Source organism: Suncus etruscus, chromosome 4 (genome assembly GCF_024139225.1).
Source record: "Suncus etruscus isolate mSunEtr1 chromosome 4, mSunEtr1.pri.cur, whole genome shotgun sequence".
NCBI lineage: Eukaryota > Metazoa > Chordata > Mammalia > Eulipotyphla > Soricidae > Suncus > Suncus etruscus.
In genome coordinates, this window is record NC_064851.1 from 47,551,880 (window position 1) to 47,575,273 (window position 23,394).

A 23,394-nucleotide genomic window follows, 5' to 3' on the forward strand; every position below is an offset into this window, starting at 1 on the left:
CAATACACGAATGTTAGCCCAGGTAGGGCCCTGGGAAGTCGTACTCCTGAAGGGGACCCCCCAGTACATGTAAGCAGCCCGACGATGCCCTCGGGATCTCTGTGCCTCCCTGGACCCGCTCTCCCCAACACTTCATGATCCCTGTGTCTGCCAGAGGGGGTACCCAAGACACCGGTACCAGCTCTAGAGAGTCCCCAACACCTGACCTTATGGAGGGCCCTTCCAGCCCACACGCCAGAGTAGTCCCTGGCGCAAGAGCCGGAGGAGGCGGCCCGGCGCCCCAAAGCCAGCCCTTCCTGTGTGGGCCGCGCCCAGTGGGGTTCTGGGCGGGACGACGATGCCGGCGGCCGGCCAGGCTGGGGGCCCGGAGCCCGGAGTCGCGCCGCTGCCCTCGCGGCCGGCCCAGCTGCTGTCGGCGCTGTTCTACGCGAGCTGTTCCTTCCTCCTGGTGCTAGTCAACAAGGCGCTGCTGACTGCCTACGGGTGAGCAGGCGGGCCGCTGGTTCCGACGGCTGGCGGGTGGCGAGTGCCAAGGCCCGGGCAGGGACCGGCGCCTCGTCGTAGCCCTTCCCTGGGTGCAGGGTCACCACCCTGCCCGCTGCCTCCTCCCCCTCTTGCTCGTTGCACCCTCGGGCACTGCACAGTCATTAAGCTGAGGGCTAGAGCTTGAGTCATGAACCTTGAGGGCATCGACTGCAGAGTGGCTTGCAGAACCGCTTGCACACTTGCCACCAGCATTGCTGCTGTCGCGAGGGCAAGAAGAAGCTCGTATCTGTTCTTTGGGCCCTCATTCCCAAGCGCGTTCATCGTGGAAAATTGCAGAGAAGGCCTGACACTGTACTTTTTTTTTTTTTTCCTGGAGAAAAATCAGCAGATGCGTGGTTCCATTAAAACTCTGCCTGGTGGAAATTTCTGTTTTATTTTGTTTTCATTGTAGCTGCAAAGTGCTGTGCGGTTACTCAGCTCCACAGCTTAAATAAATTCCTGCCTCCCGTGTTTTAGCCCTTTGCTCATAGGCCAAAGCTGGACATTTACAATTCTGTTTATTACTTCCCGGAGCTTTGCTTTGATCTGCCTTAATTGGATCTCATGTAATGAATACTTAGGAGAATCAAATCCATACTTAGGAGAATGAGAAACCAAGGTTTATAGAAGGTCCAAAGGTCTCAGAATTCTTTTATGACCGACAAAACTAAGTCTTAGTTGGGCATACCACCAACTCCTATTAACTGAGCACCTACGCTGTGCCACTCCAATTGCATGTAGCGGCTGTGCTACATGTCTTGTGCTTGTCCATGTCTTGCCCAGTCTTGTGCCGGAGATTTCATATCGGTGTGGAGATTAGTGAAGTAAGTGAGCACCTGAATAAACAGGCCATTTAGGAGATTGCCAGACAAAAGGGAATATGATGGCTGAGGGCACTAACCTGGATTGATGGACAGAGATGGTTACTGCAATTATTGTAATAGAAACTCAATGAAGAACAGAGAGGTAGGTAGGGAAGACAGGATCAGATCTCCAGTCAGTCAACATCTAGTATGTACTAGGCACAATTCCAGGCTCATAGGAAGCAGAAATGAACAAAGCTGATCAATATCCCAATGGGCATTGCATCTTACTTGTATAGCACTTTCTTTCTTTCTTTCTTTCTTTCTTTCTTTCTTTCTTTCTTTCTTTCTTTCTTTCTTTCTTTCTTTCTTTCTTTCTTTCTTTCTTTCTTTCTTTCTTTCTTTCTTTCTTTCTTTCTTTCTTTCTTTCTTTCTTTCTTTCTTTCTTTCTTTCTTTCTTTCTTTCGGCCACACTCGGCGGTGCTCAGGGGTGACTCCTGGTTGTTTGCTCAGAAATAGCTCCTGGCAGGCACGGGGGACCATATGGGACACCGGGATTCGAACCAACCACCTTTGGTCCTGGATTGGCTGCTTGCAAGGCAAACACCGCTGTGCTATCTCTCCGGGCCATGTATAGCACTTTCTACTGACTAAGTAAACTGGTAGAATTTACATGACCTTACATGCATGTCATGTATGTGGTGAGAGGCACTCAACAAAGGCAGGAAAGGGTATGGATCTGGTTTACAGTCTCATTGTCATCACTGAAGCCTTTCTCTGGAGGTGACATTTGAGCCAAGTCCTGAGAGAAGTGAGGGAAGTTGGGGTTGGGGGGAATGAATATTCTGGATATGGAAATTGCAAGGAGTTTGAATAGGAATGGTACCAAAAGGGGCTGGGAGCAATATGTTGCTGATTGTGCAGGGTCTTTGTGGCCACTCTGGAGGCACTGGAGGAAAAGGAAGCCCCTGGAAGAAATTATCTAAGTCAGGGCTTCTTATACTTTTCTACTTGGGCCTGTTATAGAGACACATAATAGGTCTACCTATCAAAAACGCACTGGGAATAAGTCATAAATGAGTTACTTTGTGTGTTGCTGTTGTTTTATCTTTTGGTTTTGTTTTGGGGTCACACCCGGCAGTGCTCAGAGGTTACTCCTGGCTCTACACTCAGAAGTCGCTCTTGGCAGGCTTGGGGGACCATATGGGATGCTGGGATTCGAACCACCGTCCTTCTGCATGCAAGGCCAACGCCTTACATCCATGCTATTTCTCCTGCCCCTTGTTTTATCTTTTGGGAAAAGCCATACCTGGCAATGCTTAGGAGCTACTTCTAGCTCTGCACTCAGGAAATACTCTTGGGGAAATACTTCAAGGAACGTTATGGGATGCTGGTGCAATCTGGGTCAGCTTCTTGCAAGGCAAGGGCTCTATCTGTTGTACTATCACTCCTGCCTCTGTTTTAATTTTTTTTTCTTTTGGCTTTTGGGTCAGACCCAGCAGTGCTCAGGGTATCTCCTGGTTCTACGCTCAGAAATCGCTCCTGGCAGGATCAGGGGACCATAAGGGAAGCTGGGATTCTAACCACCATCCTGCATGCAAGGAAAACGCCCTACCTCTATCTCTCTGGCCCCTCCTGCCTCTGTTTTAAAACAAAATTTTTTGAGAGAGCCACACCAGCAGCACTCCAGGCTCTGCACTCAGAAAGTATTCCTGGCCAGGCCAGAGAGATAGCACAACGGTAGGGTGCTTGCTTTGCAAGCCAGCTGATCCAGGAGGGACAAATCTCCACGTCCCATATGGTCCCCAGTGCTTGCCAGGAGTGATTTCTGAGTGCAGAGCCAGGAGTAACCCCTAAGCACCACCGGGTGTGACCCAACACCCCCTTCCCCCAAAATAGAAAGTACTCCTGGCAGGCTCAGGGAGTCTATGGGATACCGGGATCAAACCTGTATCATCCACATGCATGCAAGGTTGTGCTATCACTCTGGCCCATTAAAACAAAATTTTAGAAAGCTTTGTGGTGCTCTAAGGAGTTGTGAGCCATAGTTGAAGCTAGATAATTTTGCTGCTGTGTAGAGAGCAGATCTTGGGGGGCTGGGGTCAAAGTAGGGAGAGCATGACAAAAGGCTTAAATCTTAGTTCAGGTGCAGTTGCAAGTCCCTTAACATGGGAAGCAATATGTCTTAATTTATTACTGTTCTGTACTAACTCTTACTATAAAATTACAGTATTTACATTTCCTATGTCATTTTTGTTCAACTTTGTCTCTTATTACCTAGTCCTGGGTATTCTTGTTAGCCTCTCATTAGAGACTTATTGAATAGGTAAATTAATGAATGGATGAATAAAATAAATTTTAACAGCACAGAAAAGTAGCTATTATAAAATATTATAAAATAAATACAATTTGGCTTGTCCAAATAAATATGCATAACAAAAAATTAATTTTTTTTGACTGGAGTATTGGGGTTAGGCCTTGCATGGTTCCCTGAAGACCTCTAGGAGTGACCCTTGAATTTAGAGTCAAAAGGAAACCCTTGGGTGTGGCTCTAAAACACAAACCATTTCCTTGGCTGGTGAATAGGTGGAGAGTTGAAAGAAAAAACTATTTTAGCCTTCTAGGTCATTCTGAAATAGCTTGAAATGAGTGTCAAGATGAGTTTAGGATTTGGAGGGGGCTTCAACTGTAGAGATGCTTTAGGCTTCCTCCAGCTCTACACACAGAATTCACTCTGGCTGTACTCTAGGAACCGTATGGGATGCTAGGGATTGAACTCGGGTCAGCTGCATGCAAGCCAAGTATGCTACTCTCACTCTGGTCCCAACTATTGCTATAGGAAAGCTTACCATTGGGGCCAGAGAGTTAAAACTTTTCTTTGCACAGGGTCAGTTTGGGTTCAATCTCCAGCATTCCATGTAGTCTTCCAAGAAACATGCAGAATTAATTCTTGAGTGTAGAGCCTGGAATAAGACTTGAGCATCACAGTGTATGGGCCAACACCCTCCATCGAAAAAAAAAAAGTTTACCTAATTGCAATGAGAGAGAAAACACACACACACACACACACACACACACACACACACACACACAGAATACCTTTATGGGCTTGTTTGGAAGTAGATGGCATATCAAGTGGAGCTTAAAGTTGTTTTTTTTTTTTTTTTTTTTGGTTTTTTTTGGGCACACCCGGTGACGCTCAGGGGTTACTCCTGGCTATGCACTCAGAAGTCGTTCCTGGCTTGGGGGACCATATGGGACGCCGGGGGATCGAACCTCGGTCCGTCCTAGGCTAGCGCAGGTAAGGCAGGCACCTTACCTTTAGCGCCACCGCCCGGCCCCTAAAGTTTTTTTTTTAATCAGCTGTTATTATTTTATTTATTTAAAGAAAATGTATAACACACTTGTTTCTGGATAAGTGAAAGCAAAATTATTAAAAAAGGGCAAGAAAAAATAAAACAGAAGAGAAGAAAATAAAGACAGAAAAGAGAAAAGTGTGGGCCGGAGAGATAGCAGAGTGATAAGGCGTTTGCCTTGCACGTAGCCAACCAAGTATGAATAGTAGTTTGAATCCTGGCATCGCATATGGTTCCCCGTGCCTGCCAGGAGTGAATTTTTGAGCACAGAGACAGGAGTAGCCCCTGAGCGCCACTGGGTGTGACCAAAAATCAATCAATCAATCAATCAATAAAATTTGTTTAAAAAAAAGAAAAAAGGTATAATAACAAGCTCATTTGTGAAATTATTGTATCACCAATGACATTACTAATATAATGACAAAAGGGTTGTTAATATATAACAAGTGAGCTCCTGTTCTATGTCCAGACTGTTAAATTGGGTATCCCATTAGAGATGACAGCATCAAGCAGATTACGTTGTCCAGAAATTTAAAGCTACGGTACTTTAAATTTTGGCCCTAGCTGCAGGGCCTTCTGGAAGAAGGCTGGTTTGAACATAGCAACTGTGTTTGTATGCCTGGTAACAGCTGCCAGGCTTTTGTGGAAGAAGGAAGATCCAGGGGAGGGTGCCCACACTTGCTCCCAAAAAAGCACTGGTGATATCAGCCCAGCAACCTGTGTATTTGAAGAGTGGTCAGATTATATCCCCGCAGGGAATCGTAGAGTCAGTGATGAGGAAAGCCATCAGAAGAATGGTGATTCTGGATGATGTAGGCAGGAAGCATGACTTTGGCAGGGTTGGGGTTTGGCCCACTCTCTTGAAATGGTCAGCTTTACGTTGCGTGGGCAGTGTAGCCATAATCTTTCATGGCTCAATTTACAGCTTCTTTGAGAAAAGAGCGAGTCTATGGAGTTGGCTTGGTTCAAACATGGGGAGTCAGTCTTCACTTTTTTTAGGGCATGCACCAAGAAATGTCCCTTGGCATTGTTTGGGCACTACTATTAGTTCTGCTGGTACTTGGAACCATATGGCACTGAGGTTCAAACATGGGCATCCCACATGTAAGAGCTTAGAGTACTTACAAGGAAACACTTCTCATTTCTGTAATGTGACATATGATCAGAGAACCCTAGTCATTTATCATTCATTACATCATTCATTCATAATATCATTCATTTTCTCACTTAGGGGGAGAAATGTTGGGGTGATTTTATTGTAATAACAAGCCAGGAAATCTGACGCAAGCACTAGCTCTTTGTCATAAGTTGCTGAATTGTTTGTGGGCTTAAAAGAAGGACCTTTTCATAATGATCAGATTCACAAAGTCATGGGAGTATATCATGGGGATATTTTTCTTTTATTTTGAGAAATTTGTTTCGGTTTGGGGCAAAAATTCTAGAGTGATCTTTAACTCTATGCAAGACTGATCTTGGGTGGACAGATTTGGTTTTTTAGAGGGCCACATCCAGCAGCACTTAGGATCTGCCCTCAGAAATTACTCATGGCAGGTTCGAGGAATCGAACCTGGGTCAGCCATATGCAAGGCAAACAAACACCATACTCATTATGTGTTAGGGTCCAGAATTGAGCTTCTCCATCGGCACAGAACTCAGGAACCAGCTTCGATAATGTAACAGTAAAAGGGAGGTTTATTTTCCAGCTAACTGGGGTCCAATCCTGTCCAGGGACCTTAGACACGGACCCTGAATCAAATATTCAATCAATATATATAGTGTTACGGACTTAACATTTGCTTTACATTTCAAGCAGCCACCTGGTATCTATTCTAAGAACAATTTGTAGTTTTTACTGGGACCTACCCCATGACCTTAACATCCTATTGGTTAATTATCTTTGCCGCCTTCAGGCATATTGGTGGGGACATCCTTCCCTCACTGTTCCAAGGGGCGCTAGCCCACATTTTGGGCACATCTGGTGAGAACATCCTGTGCTAGCCCTCCTTCAAGGGGGGGGGAGGTTTGACAACTGCTTATTCTCACATTTGCTATCACTCTGGCCCCAAGGATTAAGAGTTTTTTTTTTTTTCAGGTATGCACCGTAAAATCTTGTTTGGGTGGCAGGAAAAACAAGGTCATGTGACCCACGTGGCAACTTGACCATACTTGTTCTTCAGATTGAGATGCATGAAGGTTCTCCTGTTGATTTAGAGTTGGTCTTTTGATGCCATTGCATTGCATTTTATTTACTTTTTCGCTTGGGGGTAATTTTAATAGCATGTGCAAGTGTTTACTGAAAATGTGTTATAATAACATAGAGATTACTTATATTCAGTTTAACATTATTTGCATGGTATTTGATGTGTGTGTGTACATATTTTTAGGTACAGAAAAGCTTTGTAATCTTTTAATAGAGTGTTTTCTAAATCTACTTTAAGGCATTATGGTAATGTGAATCATTTGGAAGGTTTGTTTTAGTTTCTGTTTTTTTTTCTTCTCAGAAATAACATGTCAATTAATACTTTGAAGCTTATGTTGCAATTTGAGTTAATTAAACCACATTTAAGTTTGAACCAGCATCAAAGTGTTGAAATTTTGTGTGTTTTTAAACAACACCTAGTAGGCTCAGGAATCACTCTGGGTGGGGCTCAAGAAACCAGAGTACTAGGGTTCAAATGTGTGTTTGCCACGTTCAAGGCAAGTGACCTACTTGCTGTATTATCTCTTGGGTCCCAACTGTGGATATTTTGTTTTCTTTATTTTATGCTATAAGAATCAATCTACAGTAAAAATACAAACAAACAATGGAGGTCTATATTGAAAACAAAACAACTTCTTTTTTTTTTTTTTTTTGGTTTTTGGGCCACACCCGGTAACGCTCAGGGGTTACTCCTGGCTATGTGCTCAGAAGTTGCTCCTGGCTTGGGGGACCATATGGGACACCGGGGGATCGAACCGTGGTCCGTCCAAGGCTAGTGCAGGAAAGGCAGGCACCTTACCTTTAGCGCCACCGCCCGGCCCCACAAAACAACTTCTAATGTTCTTCTTACATCGAGAAAATATATTCTCTTGTGACGATGCTGCTTTCTTCTGGCCCCTGGGAGGGATGGAGCAGGATCTTAGGCTCACCATAGATATGGTCAAGAGGTGGGTTAGTTATTTTCTGACGCCCCTTCCCCCTTTCTCTGTACAGCTCCAGAATCATAACTCATTCTCTGCCTTCTCTTTGATGGTTTCTAACTAGCTGCCACTTATGTGGTCAAGTCTCACATTTGCTTTCAGGGCTCTAGGAAACATCTTCTTGGGTCTCTGGGACTCCAATGCTTCTTAAGTTGTTTCTGTTTAACTTATCAAAGACTTCTATTTTCATCTGTTTATATTCTTTGAGTAATTTTCCCATTGTCTGATCATTTGCTTTAAGGCTTTTTTCCAATCTCTTCTGCTGAATGGAGTTGTTCTGCATCTCATTTTCTAGCACACTAATTCTATTCTTAGCTGCTGTTAACCTGTGGGAAAGCTCATCCATTTTGTTCTTCAATTCATCTACTGAGTTTTCAGACCTATTACTTGACCTGATATTTCAGTTTGGAGTTTTCTGATTTCTATCTTCACATTCTCTTGATTCTTATTAGTGTTCTGTTCTATACTTTCTTTGAGTTCTGTGAGCATCCTCCATATTTCTACTCTAAACTCCATATCTGAAAGACTAACTAGGTGGTTGGCTGTTGTTGGCTCATCAGAGTTGAAGATGGTTGGGAAGTTGGGATTCGGAGGCTTTATCCACATCACTAGTCAGAGAGCAGAACTATAATGCAACAGGTAAGAAGGCATTTACTTTTCATGCTGCCAACCTGCATTTGATCCTAGCATCTCATATGGTCCCCTGAGCACTTTCAGGAGAGATCCCTGAGCACTGAGCCAAGAATAACACTGAATATCACTCGGTATAGCCTCAAAACAAAACAAAACAGCACATCATGCAGCCATTTGTTGAAAAACCACCCCCCTCTCCAGTGATCTGCACTTTTATCTTTTGTTTAGTATTATATTCCTTATTTATGTGTATCGGTTCCCATTTCAATTCCCTCCCTCAATTGGTATCTTAGATCATAGTGAAAACACACTCTCTAAATACCGCATTATAGCTTTTTTTTTGGGGGGGGCGGGGGGAGTACCACATGCAGTGTCAGAAATCTAACTGGGGGCCCGGGGAAATAGCACAGCGGCGTTTGCCTTGCAAGCAGCCGATCCAGGACCAAAGGTGGTTGGTTCGAATCCCGGTGTCCCATATGGTCCCCTGTGCCTGCCAGGAGCTATTTCTGAGCAGACAGCCAGGAGAAACCCCTGAACACTGCCGGGTGTGGCCCAAAAACAAAACAAAACAAAACAAAAAAAAAAAAAGAAATCTAACTGGGGTCAGCTCCATGGAATACAACTTCCTTAATCCTTGTGTTCTCTTTCTAGATTAAATTTTCTCTATTTGCAAGTGAAGTCCTTATATTTTTACTTTTATAATTTGTTAAACTATGATCCAAGGGCCAGAAAAATAGCACAGTGTAGGGCATTTGCTTTGCATGCAGATGGCCTGGGTTCAACCCCTGGCATCCCATTTGGTCCCCTAAGCCTGTCAGGAGTAATTTTAAAAAAATCCTTATTTAAGCACCATGATTGCAAACATACTTGTAGTTGAGTTTCAGTCATAAAGAAAGAACGCCCCCCTTTCTTTTTTTTCTTTTTCTTTTTCTTTTTCTCTTTTTGGTTTTTGGGCCACACCTGGCGGTGCTCAGTGGGTTACTCCTGGCTGTCTGCTCAGAAATAGCTCCTGGCAGGCACGCGGGGGACCATATAGGACACTGGGATTCGAACCAACCACCTTTGGTCCTGGATCGGCTGCTTGCAAGGTAAACGCCACTGTGCTATCTCTCCGGGCCCAAGAACACCCCCCTTTCATCAGTGCAACCTTCCCACCATCAATGCCACCAATCTCCCTCATCCCAATGCCCTGCCTGTTTTTGAGACATGCATTCTATTTCTCTCACTCACTACCATTGTCAAGATACATTGTTTGTGTAGTTATTTCTCTAACTGCACTCACCACTCTTTGTGGTAAGCTTCATATCGTGGGCTGGTTCTCCCAGCACTCATCTCTATTTTCTCTGGGTATTAATTCTTACAATACTGTCTTTTATTTTTCTTAAATCCAACAGATGAGTGAGACTATTCTATGTCTATCTCTCTACCTCTGCTCATTTCACTCAACATTATAGTTTCCATGTCCATCTATGTATAGGAAAATTTTATGACTTCATTTTCCCTGATGACTGCATAATATTCCATTGTGTACATGTACCACAGTTTCTTTAGTCACTCATCTGTTGTCGGGCATCTGGATTATTTCCAGATTCTGGCTACTGTAAATGCACTGCAATGAATGCAGAAAGCAGAAAGCATGCAGAAAGCAGAAAAGCATTTTTGTATTGTGTTTTTGTGTGCATAGGGGTATATGCCTAGGGAGTGGTATTGCTGCATCATATGGAAGCTCAATTTCCAGTTTTATGAGGAATCTCCATATTGTTTTTCATAAAGGCTGCACTAGACTGCATTTCCACTAGCAGTGAATGAGAGTTCCTATCTTCCCACATCCCTGCCAGCACTGATTGTTCTTGTTCTTTATGATGCGTGCCAGTTTCTGTGGTGTGAGATGGTACCTCATTATTGTTTTGATTTGCATCTCCTTATGATTGGTGTTTTCAAACAATTTTCATGTGCCCTTTGGGCATTTGTATTTCTTTTTTGAGGAAGTGTCCTATTCATTTCTTTTCCTCACTTTTTGATGAGTTTAGAGATTTCTTTTTTTTTTTTTTTTGAGATTTTTTTTTGTTAAGTTCTGTCAGTACCTTGTGTGTCTTAGATATTAGCCCCTTATCTGATGGGTATTGGGTTAAATAGTTTCTCCCATTCTGTGGGTGGCCTTTGTCTCCTAGTCACTATTTCAATTTGAGGTACAGAAGCTTCTCAGTTTAATATAGTCCCATCTGTTTATCTCTGCTTCCACTTGAAGATGCCTTGAAGATGTCTTTTTTTTTTTTTTTGTGGTTATTTTTTGGGGGTCACACCCGGCATCACTCAGGTGTTACTCCTGGCTCTATGCTCAGAAATTGCTCCTGGCAGGCTCAGGGACCATATGGGATGTTGGGAATTTGAACCACCACCTTCTTCATGCAAGGCGAATGCCCTTACCATTCCATGCTATCTCTCCGGCCCCAAAGATGCCTTTATTCACAATGTCATGGAGTGTTTTACTATGTGTTCATCTATGTATCTTCTGGCTCCAGTTCTGTATCAAGGTCTTTAATCCACTTGGATTTGGCCTTTGTACATGGTGTTAGAAGAAGGTCTAAGTTTTCTCTTTTGCATGAAGCTAACCAGTTGTCCCAACATCACTTGTTGAAGAGCCTTTCCTTGCTCTATTTTGTGTTTCTTGCCTTTTTTTTTTTTTATCAAAGGTTAATTGATTGTATGTCTGGGGAACATTCTCTTAATACTCAAGTTTATTCTTTTTTTTTTGGGGGGGGGGGTTGGTTTTTGGGTCACACCCGGCAGTGCTCAGGTGTTACTCCTGGCTGTCTGCTCAGAAATCGCTCCTGGCAGGCTCAGGGAATCATATGGGATGCCGGGATTCGAACCACTGACTTTCTGCATGCAAGGCAAACGCCTTACCTCCATGCCATCTCTCCAGCCCTGACTCAAGTCTATTCTATTGAGCTTAGAGTTTGTCTTTATTTCAACACCATGCTGGTTTTTTTTTTTTTTTTTTTTTTTTTACCATGCTGTTTTGATGAATGTTACTTTGTAATAAAATTTAAAGTTGGAGAAAGTGATGCCTTCCATCTTCTTTTTCCTAAGGGTTGCTTTAGCTATTCGTGGTTCTTTATTGTTCCAAATGAATTTCAGGAGTGTTTGATCCACTTCCTTGAAGAATGAAATGGGTATCTGTAGAGGAAATGCATTCATTCTGTACAATGCTTTGGGGGAGTATTGCCGATTTTAATAATATAAATACTCCCAATCCATGAACAGTTTATGTGTATTCATTTCCTTGTGTCCTCTTTTATTTCTTATAGCAATGTTTTTTAGTTTTTGTTGTATAGGTCCTCCTCCACTTTAGTTAAGTTGACTCCAAGGTATTGAATTTCTGTGGCATTGTTGTGAATGGAACTTTTTTAAGATCCATTTCTTCTCTTTATTATTTATGTATAGACAGGTCGTTGATTTGCATGTTAATTTTGTAGGCCTGCCAATTTGCTATATGAATCTATTGTTTCCAGAAGCTTTTTGATAAGAGTGTTTAGGGTTTTCTAAATATAGTAGCATGTCATCTGCAAACAATGAGAGCTTGACTTCTTATCTTTCCTATCTGGATCCCTATGATATCTTTTTTATGCCTATTGCTATGGCAAGGAACTTCCAGCACTATGTTGCATAGTTGTGGTTGAGAGGAGATAGCCTTGTCTGTGTACCAGATTTTAGATGAAAGACTTATTTAAAGCCATTTATAATTTACATACTTATTAATTCATTGTTTTTTTGTTTTTGTTTTTTTTTTGTTTTTTTTTTTTTTTTTTTTTTTTTTTTGGCCACACTGGCAATGCTCAGGGGTTTCTCCTGGCACTGTGCTCAGAAGGTCACTCCTGGCAAGCTTGGGGGACCATATTGGATGGTCAGGAATTGAACTGGGTCCGTCCCTAGTCAGACTCATGCAAGGCAAATACCTTACTACTATGCTGTCTCTCTGACCCCAGATGAAACCTTTTAGTTTATCTCCATTGAGAATAATATTTGCCCATTGGCTTGTGGTAGGTAGATGTGCCTTGACTGTATTGAGTAAATTTTTCCTTCCATTCCCATCTTGGGAGAGGAAGAGTTTTTATCATGAAGGTGTTTGGACCTTATCAAATGCTTTCCTTTGCATCTATTAATATGAATCACTTTGTTTTATTTCTTTTTGTTGTTGTTGATAATGGTGTATTATGTTGATTGCTTTACAATTTGGTTAACCAATCTTGTATTACCTGGAATAAAACCTACTTGGTCGTGGTGACCAAGTAATCTTCTTCATGAGGCATTGGATCATATTTGCCTGGATTTGTTGAAGATTCTTTTGTATCTGTGTTCATCAGAGATATTGGTCTGTAGTTTTCTTACATGAGGTTTTACCTTGGAAACTTAATTTAGTTCCTGAGGATCATTTAAGAAAAAGTAAAATGAATCTCCACTGTAACTGCCACTCAGTTTCAACAGTTTTGTTACTTCCTCTTCCAGTCCAGTCTCTATGTCCTCCTTCACTCAGTTTCTCCTCAGATTATTCTGAAGCAAGTTGAAATCATATTATCACCTAGATTTCAGTCTTCATTTCTGAAAAGATAAGGACTAGCAAAGGCAATAGCAACAGCGCGGTGGAGTGTTTGCCTTGTCTGAAGGGTTCTATCACCAAGCATCCCATATGGTCCCCTATGCCTGCCAGGAGTGATGATTTTCAGTGCAGAGCAGGAGTAACTCCTGAGCAATGCTGAGTGTGTACCCCAAAACAGAAAATAAAAAAAGATAAGGACTCTTAGAAAACACCAACACCAAGATAACTGCAATTTTTTTTTTTTTTTTTTTTTTTGGTTTTTGGGCCACACCCGGCGGTGCTACACTGGTTTACTCCCCTGGCTGTCTGCTCAGAAATAGCTCTTGGCAGGCACAGGGGACCATATGGGACACCGGGATTTGAACCAACCACCTTACGTCCTGGATCGGCTGCTTGCAAGGTAATAGCCACTGTGCCTATCTTCTCCGGCCCATAACTGCAAATTTTTAAAAAATAAAAAAACTAATTCCTTTTTTGTTGTTTGCTTGTTTTTTGGGCCACACCTGGTGACGCTCAGGGGTTACTCCTGACTATGCTCTCAGAATTGCTCCTGGCTTGGGGGACCATATGGGATAGCTGGGGGGAACCAAGGTCCATTCCTAGGTTAGTAAAGTGCAAGGCAAATACTTTACTGCTTGTGGCCACCGCTTCGGCCCCAAAACTAATTCTTTAATATAATTTGATACCTAGTTATTTAATCTATGGGGTACTAATATGAAGTAAATCTTTTCTTTGTTTCAGTTGTATACACAAATAATACACACACACACATATATATGTATATATATATATATTTTTTTTAGTTTTTGGGTCACACCCAGTGATGCTCAGGGATTACTCCTGGCTCTACACTCAGAAATCATTCCTGGCAGACTTGGGGGACCATTTGGGATGCTGGGATTCAAACCATCGTCCTGCATGCAAGGCAAATGCCCTACCTCCATGCTATCTCTCTAGTCCCACAAATGATATTTTTACATGTTCATCTTATAGCTCATGGGCTTTAATAATTTATTCTAATGATTTGTCAAAGTTTTTTGGTTTTATACATACAAATTGTATTGTCTACCAATATTATAGTCTACTATTTTTGCCAACAGTCAATAGAAAGTTTATTTTTTTGTTTTGTTTTGTTTTTGGATTACACCTGGTGCTTCTCAGAGGTTATTCCTGGCTTTGCACTCAGGAATTACTCCTGGCCAAGTTGGATGATCATATGGGATGCTTGGGATTGAATCCAGTTAGGTAGTGTGCAAGGCAAGAGCCCTACCCGTTGTAATTCTCTGAGCCCAAAAGTTAAATATTTATGGCTAATATAATGTTATATTGCCAAAGTGTAATTGAAAAAATGTTAAGTACAGTAAAGATCAGTTTAAAATATAAGAAAAAAGAAGTGAATAAAATAAAATGTAAATAAATATGATTATTGTCATTGTCTAAGTTTATAAAAATAGCAAAGGGCTTATTAAAGTACCATGTCAAGTATTACAGATAGTTTTGCAGATTTTGTCACTAAAAATTATTTTTTATCTATGTTCTTTTATAGGTTCCCATCCCCAATTTTTCTTGGAGTTGACAGGTAAGTTAAAATAAACAAACCTTATAAGTATACATCATAATTATATATAGTGGCATTTCATGTGGGTTTTAGACTGTCTTTTCAGCTGGTAGACACTGGTGGATCATATTTTTGGTGAAAGAAGGTGAAACAAATATTTTTTATTTTAGTATTTAGCATCTTGACTTTTTTGGACTGTGTAATCATGTTTGCTCCTTTTATAGCACTTAGTACTTGAAGCCAACATGACTGTTTTTGAACTTGTTTATTTGGGCTCGCTTAATTATCATGAAATTGGGATCAACTTATTTAAAAACTTCTTTGCCCTGCAATGCAATAGTGGCATAGGTTGGGGTCAGCTCAGGCAGGGAGTATAGTTTCTGACCCCTGTTGTGTTCGGAACTCAGTTGCAGTAATTACACTTGAGGAAAGTTTGGGGCTGAGATTAGAACTCACTGTATCCTTATTACCAAATATTACCAGATCTCTTGATTTATTTATTTATTTATTTTTGGCTATGCCTAGTATGCTCAGGGCTTTATCCTGGCTCTGCATTCAGGGATAATTGCTGGGGGGCTTAGTACCATATAGAATGCTGAGGATTGAATTTGGGTCAACCATTTGTAAGGCAAGAGCCCTACGCTACTATCATAATTTTTTAAGCTTTTATTCATTTATTTGGGCCACACCCAATGGTGCTCAGTTGGTTATCCCTAGCTCTGCACTCAAGACTTACTCCTGGTTATGCTGAGGACCATATGGAATGCTGGTAGGCCTTGGGCAAAACAAATGCTTACCTGCTGTACTTTCACTCCACCCTTCCTTTAGAGAGTTTTAAATAGAAACAGAAAAATTTGAATTTTTTATATCAATCTCCTAATTTCTAAATAGATTCAATTGCTTATGAAATGATTTCTGATTAAACAAAACATTCTGCTGTTTGCTACCTGCACTTTTTGATAACTGTTTTTAGATTTCAGGATGACCTGAACAAACTTTCAGACTGTCCTTGGTTGGCTTTTCTATTCAGATTTTTCTTTAATAATAAATCGCTGCATTGTTTACCTACTCTTTTGATCAGATACTTGTTTACTTTTTTGATCAGATTTTCAGAATACAAGTGATCCCAGGAACCAAAGTTTTTTTTTCTTTTAAATTTTGGTCTTGTAGGGCCCGGAGAGATAGCACAGCGGCGTTTGCCTTGCAAGCAGCTGATCCAGAACCAAAGGTGGTTGGTTCGAACCCCATAGGGTCCCCCGTGCCTGCCAGGAGCTATTTCTGAGCAGACAGCCCAGGAGTAACCCCTGAGCAATGCCGGGGTGTGGCCCAAAAACCAAAATAAATAAATAAATAAATAAATAAATAAATAAATAAATAAATAAATAAATAAATAAATAAATAAAATTTGGTCTTGTTTAAATTATAGTAAGAAGAACTTAAAAATTGAAAAGTATATGGGCCCGGAGAGATAGCACAGAGGCGTTTGCCTTGCAAGCAGCCGATCCAGGACCAAAGGTGGTTGGTTCGAATCCCGGTGTCCCCTATGGTCCCCTGTGCCCGCCAGGAGCTATTTCAGAGCGGACAGCCAGGAGTAACCCCTGAGCACTGCCGGGTGTGGCCCAAAAACAAACAAACAAAACAAACCAAAAAAACCCAACAACAACAAAAAAGAAAATTATATATGTTAGCTAAAATTTTAATTTTGTATTTGTGAAAAGCTGCCATTTATATATTAAATATTCTGGTTTGATTTTTTTCTAAGAAAAGACGCACTTCTTTTTTTTTTCTTTTTTCTTTCTTTTTTTTTTTTTTTCGGCCACACCCAGTGATGCTCAGGGGTTTCCTGGCTATGTGCTAAGAAATAGCTCCTGGCTTGGGGGACCATATGGGACGCCAGGGAAACGAACCGCGGTGGTCCCTCCTAGTCTGGCTTGCAAGGCTTACTGCGTGAGCCACCACTCCGGCCCCCGAAAAGATGCACTTTTTTTTTTGAATTATGAGAACAAAGATGCAAAGAAAGAGGACAAGGTAAAATTACAGTGGAAGGACCAATCACCATAACATAATTCTCAGAAGAAGTCCCCTTGCTGATTACCTTAACTTTGAACTTTCAGCCAAAGAACATATAAGATAAATAAAACAGAATCCATGTACAATTACTTTGTCCCTCAAGTCCCCAGATTGTAACACATTGTAATATTTCTTTTTTTTTTTGGGGGGGGGCCACACCCGGCGGTGCTCATGAGTTATTCCTGGCTGTCTGCTCAGAAATAGCTCCTGGCAGGCACGGGGGACCATATGGGACACCGGGATTCGAACCAACCACCTTTGGTCCTGGATCGGCTGCTTGCAAGGCAAACACCACTGTGCTATCTCTCCGGGCCCAGATTGTAATATTTCTTAACAGCAAACAAGGCAATCTAAAGCCATAAAACTTACGTAACTCCTTAAACATTAGAGGCATAGTATTTTTTACATTTCCATGTACATGCATATTAGCTTAAGTTAACCTCAAATTTTAAGTGGATTTTTTTTAAGGATTAGAGTCAAAGGAGCACAGTAAAAATGGTGTTAGAGTGGGCAATTGTTTGTTTGCATAGGCCCACAAAAATATGAGAGGAATGGAAAGGAATAACCTTGTCCTAAATACAAAGAGATCCTACCCCTGAACTTTCCTGGCATAAGACCAACTCTAGGCTCCAGGCAAGTTATCGTCCGATCCAAGACATTGTCGTAGTGCCAACACACTTTTCACACAGTCTCTGTTGTTGGTATCATGTTTCTGTATTAAAGATCCTGGAATCTGCATATCCTACATTGAAGTCAGGATGTGGAGCGTCCTCTCATTTCACCTCACCATTAAAGGGCAATGCAGGGAGCCCTGTTCTGTAAGCAGGTCGTTGTTGTTAAGTCTTCTCAGTGTTAAGGGAAGTCTCTTGAGCAGGTCGATGTCTGAGCAGTGGTAGGGTCTTCCGTGGTAGAGGATTGCTTCCAGGTGATGTTATAGACAAACCTGGATGTTTCATGGATGGCTTCCCTGGTTCAGGGGTGAATGGAAAATGCCCTTTCTTCTGAGGCCTGTGCCAGGTCATTATGTCAATGTTCAGGGTGTAAGGTTCCTTTGCACTACAAGATTTGTGTATTCCAATCTCTATTAGATAGGATCTTATTTGTATGTATAGTATTTTCTCATTTTAATGTGCCTATGCAAAAAAGGAGCAATGCACATGGCGTTATAGGTGCATATGGTGGACATAAGAACAAGTCCAATAATCCCCATGACATGGTTCAATCGTAAGCATTAACCTGGGGGACTCTTTCACCAAAATTCCTTGTTGAACAGCTCATAAAGAGAAGATAAAAAGTGGTTAGAATCGTCATTGTATAAGAGAATATTTAGTAAGACTTATAGTTGTCAGGGAAAAACAAAATATTCTAAAGACATACGTGTCCATTTTATGTGAAAAGATGCACTTTTGGATGATCATTTTATGGTGGAAATATTTTTATTTTGCAAGGTAACTATTTCCTTAAGTTCAAACATATTATTTTTATGTTTTTATGTAAAAAAATAAAAAATAAGTACTTAAAAATGAGCAAATGTGGTAATGTGGCTTGAAACTTCCTAGACGAATAAATTTATTTGTATTCAGTTATAGTAAATACCTTTTGATTTACCAATCCACTGGGGAATAGTGTTTAATTTTATTATTTTATTTTATTTATATTTTGATTTTTGGGTCACACCTGGAGGCAATTCAGGGATTATTTCTGACTCTGTGCTCAAAAATCGCTCCTGGCAGGCTCAGGGGACCTTATGGAGATGCCAGGATTTGAACCACTGACCTTCCTGGGTCGACTGTGTGCAAGGCAAATGCCCTACCGCTGTACTATTTCTCCGACCCCCAGTGCTTAATTTTAAAAATCCGAGTTTTATGACATTTTAAGTAAATGTTGGTATATTTCTGTAATAATTATCAAGTTAAGTCATAAACACAAGCCATAGGCATAATTCATAATGGCTCCAGTTATATAAATAAATAAATCAAAATATTATTTAATTTACTAGTATCAGTGTTTCTGATTATAATCTTTTTTTGATTATAATATTTTTGAAGGGGTTCTTTCTTACATTTTTGCATACTGATGTGGAAAAAATAGATTTTGTTTTTATTTTTGTTTTTGGGCCACACCCGGCAGCGCCCAGGGGTTACTCCTGTTCTGTGCTCAGTAATCACTCCTGACAGGCTCAGGGAACCACAATGGATATTGTCGATCAAACAAGAAAGTCTTGGATCTGCTGCGTGGAAGGCTAACGCCTGACAGCTGTGCTATTATCTGGTCCCAATCTCTGTGACTCTAGCCCAGACAGAGACTGTGAGATTGTGAGAGTCCATTTCATTATGCTATTTGCTTTTGATTTTGATAGAATAAATACAGTAACAAGACACAATAATTCAAGAAGTATATTTTTTGGGAGGAGTCCACATCTATTCCTCCCTCTTGCAGGACTTGTGGAGCCATATGTATGGCCAGGGATTGAACCTGGGCCGGCCACTTGCAAACAAGTGCATTATCTGCTCATAAAACAAGTGCATTATCCAGCACAAGAAGTAGATATTTTTAACCTAGAAAAAATGGATTTGAGGGATGTATTTTGTTCTAACTCTTTTTCTTCATCTTATGTGTTTACATTTCAAACAACCTTCCTATTTTTTTCTATTAAAGTCCTCTGTCCTCTTTTCTTTAGATGGCAGTTACAATTATGATACTGTATATGTCCAAGCTAAATAAAATAATTCACTTCCCTGATTTTGACAAGAAAATTCCTGTGAAGGTAGGTCATAACAGCTACCATAGTGGAAAAAATACTATAGAATTTCAAATTGATCTTATATTACATGGTTCATTTTCAAACTCAATGCTTCCTGTTTACACTAGGTAGAAACTTCTCTCTCTCTCTTTCTCTTCTTTTTTTTTGGGGGGGGGTTTTGGTTTTTTGGGCCACATCCGGTAACGCTCAGGGATTACTCCTGGCTATGTGCTCAGAAGTCGCTCTTGCTTGGGGGACCATATGGGACGCCGGGGGATTGAACCTCGGTCCGTCCTAGGCTAGCACTGGCAAGGCAGACACCTTACCTCTAGCGCCACCGTGCCAACCCCAGGTAGAAACTTCTTAATATTTTACATCATCTGGACATCAAATATTGTGAAGCATGATCTACACATAGAATATTTTGTACATGAATAAATAATTGAATGACTAATTGCTCCTCATCACTAACTGGGTCACAAACATCTTTCTTATTATTCACTCTTTTGATGTTTATAATCATAATTTTCTTACTTTCTTTTAGTTTGCATGTAATCTTTAATTATATACTTTTGTTTTGCTTTAAGCCATACCTGGCAGAGCTCTGAACTTACTCCTGGCTCTCTGCTTAGGGATCACTCCTGGTGGTGGTACACAGGGAACAATATGGGATTTCAGGGATCAGATCCCAGTTGGCTGCATGCAAATGCCCTACCACTATACTATCTGGCCCTTTCTTTTTGGAACTTTTATTCAAGAAAATAAAATTTTATATTCTGCATCTTGTTGATGTTACTTCATATTATAAGATTTATCCACACTGTTATATGTAGCTGTATTTTATTTTTAGTACCTGAATATGCTAACATTTCTATTTTCTCCTTATGGCAATTTGTTTTAATTTGCTTTTAATTTAGATTTGAATATAAGTTTTCAAAAAATATCTTGTAATGATGGTTCTCTTTATTAGTTAATACAATATTGAAAATTCATTTTCTTCTCTATTGTGTTTTTTTTTCTTGTATTTCTTTAACATGTATAGTCACATGTTTCTCAACAATGTTTGGGTTAATAATGAACCACATATACAATTGTGGTAACTGTCTGCAGCCTACTTACTCGTAGTAGGCTATTTTACTTAGGTTTCTCATATAGATATGCAAATTTTACAAACTCCATTGGAAAGTTTATCCTTAAGTTGCCACTGAGACTATTAGTCCCTAATAGATAGGTCTGTTTCTGCATTTTTCATGCCTATTCAATGTGCTTTCTGCACCATTAGCTCACAGCCTTAAATACTATAGCTTTATGAATGTCTTTAATCTAGTAAAACAAGTTTTAACTCCTAGTTATTGGTTTTTTTTTGTTTTTTTTTTTTTTGGGTCACACCGGGCAGCGCTCAGAAATCGCCCCTGGCAGGCACAGGGGACCATAGGGGATGCTGGGATTTGAACCACCATCCTTCTGCATGCAAGGCAAATGCCTTACCTCCATGCTATCTCTCCGACCTCTGTTGATTCTTAATATTCCTATAAAGCAGATTTTCAAGTTTTAGGAAAAAAAATAACTTTCTGAGATTTTGAGTGGAATTGCATTGAAGCTATAAAGCAATTTGGGATGAATTGACATTTTTAAAGTATTTCATCTTTTAATACACTTTTTTTTTTTTTTTTTTTGGTTTTTGGGCCACACCCGGTGATGCTCAGGAGTTACTCCTGGCTATGCGCTCAGAAGTTCCTCCTGGCTTGGGGGACCATATGGGACACCAGGGTATCGAACCGCGGTCCGTCCAAGGCTAGCGCAGGCAAGGCAGGCACCTTACCTCTAGCGCCACCTCCCGGCCCCTTTTAATACACTTTTTACATAAAGTATTGATATATTCTTTATATATACTTAAGATATATCTCTTCTTTAATTGCTCTCTGTAAATTGTAAGCCTATATGATTTTTCTTGAGAATTCAAACAGTTTTGTTAGATTTATGTTTGTGTGTGTGTGAATGTGTGTGTAGTTTACTATTGAACTTGTCTTGAAAACATAGGCAGAACATTCCACGACATTGAAACTAAAGGCATCTTCAAAGATGAAACACCACTGGCCAGTCAAATGGAAGCAAAGATAAACAAATGGGACTACATTAAACTCAGAAGCTTCCACACTTAAAAGGAAATAGTGACTAGGATACAAAGGCCACCCACAGAATGGGAGAAACTATTCACCCAATACTCATCAGATAAGGGGATAATAGCTAAGATATATGTAAGGCTCTGATTGAACTTTACAAGAAAAAAAAAACATCTCACTCCATCAAAAACGGGGAGAAGAAATGAACAGACATTTCCTCAAAGAAGAAATACAGATGGCCAAAAGACACATGAAAAAATGCTTCACAGCATTAATCATCTGTGAGATGCAAATCAAAGCAACAGTGAAGTATCATCTCACACCGCAGAGACAAGCACCCACCCCCAAACAAATAAACTACCAGTGCTGTTGTGGATATGAAAAGAAAGGGACTCTTATTTATTGCTAGTGAGAATGCAGACTGGTCCAGCCTTTTTTAAAACAATGTCAACATTTTTCTAAAAGCTAGAAACTAAGCTTCCATATGACCCAGAAATACCGCTCCTAGGGATGTATTTCAGGAACACAAAAACACAATATAGAAATGGCCTCTGCACTTCTATGTTCATTGCAGCATTGTTTACAATAACCCAAGTGTCAGACAACAGATGAGTGACTAAAGAACCTGTGGTACATCTACAAAATGAAATACTACACAGCCATTAGGAAAAATTTGCTTATACATGAATGGATTTGGAGACTGTTATGCTGAGTGAAATGAACTAGGGGAAAGGGATAGACACAGAATAATCTCAAACATTTGTGGAATATAAGAAAAATTAGATAGTATGATAATAATATTCAGAGACAGTAGAGATATGGGTCAGGAGATCCAGCACAGGGTAGAGAGTTCACCATAAAGAGCTATGAGTGCAGTTAGAGTACAGAAGGGTTTACTAGTTCAATGATAGTTGGAACTGATCTGGACAAAAACTCAGTGCTGAATGGGGAGAAAGTGACATGCAAGGCGTTCCTCCATTAACAATAGTGCAAACCACAGTGTCAATTAGGAAAGAGAGAGAGACAGAGAGAGAAAGAGAGAGAGAGAGAGAGAGACAGAGAGAGAAGGTAATTGCTTGACCTAGAGACAGGCTGGGGTGGGGTGGTGGGGTGGGAGGAAAATGGTAGACATCATTGGCGGGAAGGGTGCACTGCTGAAGGACGGTGTGCATTGTGTGGCTGAAACTCAACAATGAACAATTTTGTGACCATGATGCTTAAATAAAGCAATTAAAACAATAAAAGAGCTGCATAATTTGTCAAAGGGCTGGAGCGCATGCATAGCATGTGGAGGCTTGGAATTCCAACCCTGCCACTGCCAGGTAGTGTGGCTTTGTGATCTATAGCAGGTAAAGAAACTCAGAATTATTTGTATACTGATGTGTGTGTGTGTGGGTGAATGTACTTATTTTACATGTGAAGAAGTTATTGGAATTCTAACCAAATATTCTTTCTCTTTTAAAATGAAGCTCTTTCCTTTGCCTCTCCTCTATGCCGGAAATCACATAAGTGGATTATCAAGCACAAGTAAATTAAGGTAGAGTACAAGATAATGGTTGGTGGGAGATTCTTGATTACTCTTGATGATAGACCAAATTTGATTTACTTTAAGATATTACTTGGGGGGGCCGTCGAGGTGGCGCTAGAGGTAAGGTGTCTGCCTTGCAAGGGCTAGCCAAGGAAAGATCGTGACCGTGGTTCGATCCCCCAGCATCCCATATGGTCCCCCCAAGCCAGGGGCAATTTCTGAGCACTTAGCCAGGAGTAACCCCTGAGCATCAAACAGGTGTGGCCCGAAAAACA

At 40.8% G+C, this 23,394-nt stretch overlaps 1 protein-coding gene across 1 annotated transcript in view; it reads left to right on the forward strand.

The window, feature by feature from the left end:
* Window positions 1-337: 337 nt before the first annotated feature.
* SLC35D2 (solute carrier family 35 member D2) overlaps window positions 338-23,394 on the forward strand; it is a 53,619-nt gene continuing 30,562 nt past the window's right edge. The window contains 4 exon segments of the mRNA XM_049772568.1: window positions 338-483; window positions 14,644-14,680; window positions 19,406-19,492; window positions 23,061-23,128. Of these exon segments, the coding sequence (XP_049628525.1) occupies window positions 338-483; window positions 14,644-14,680; window positions 19,406-19,492; window positions 23,061-23,128 (338 nt within the window).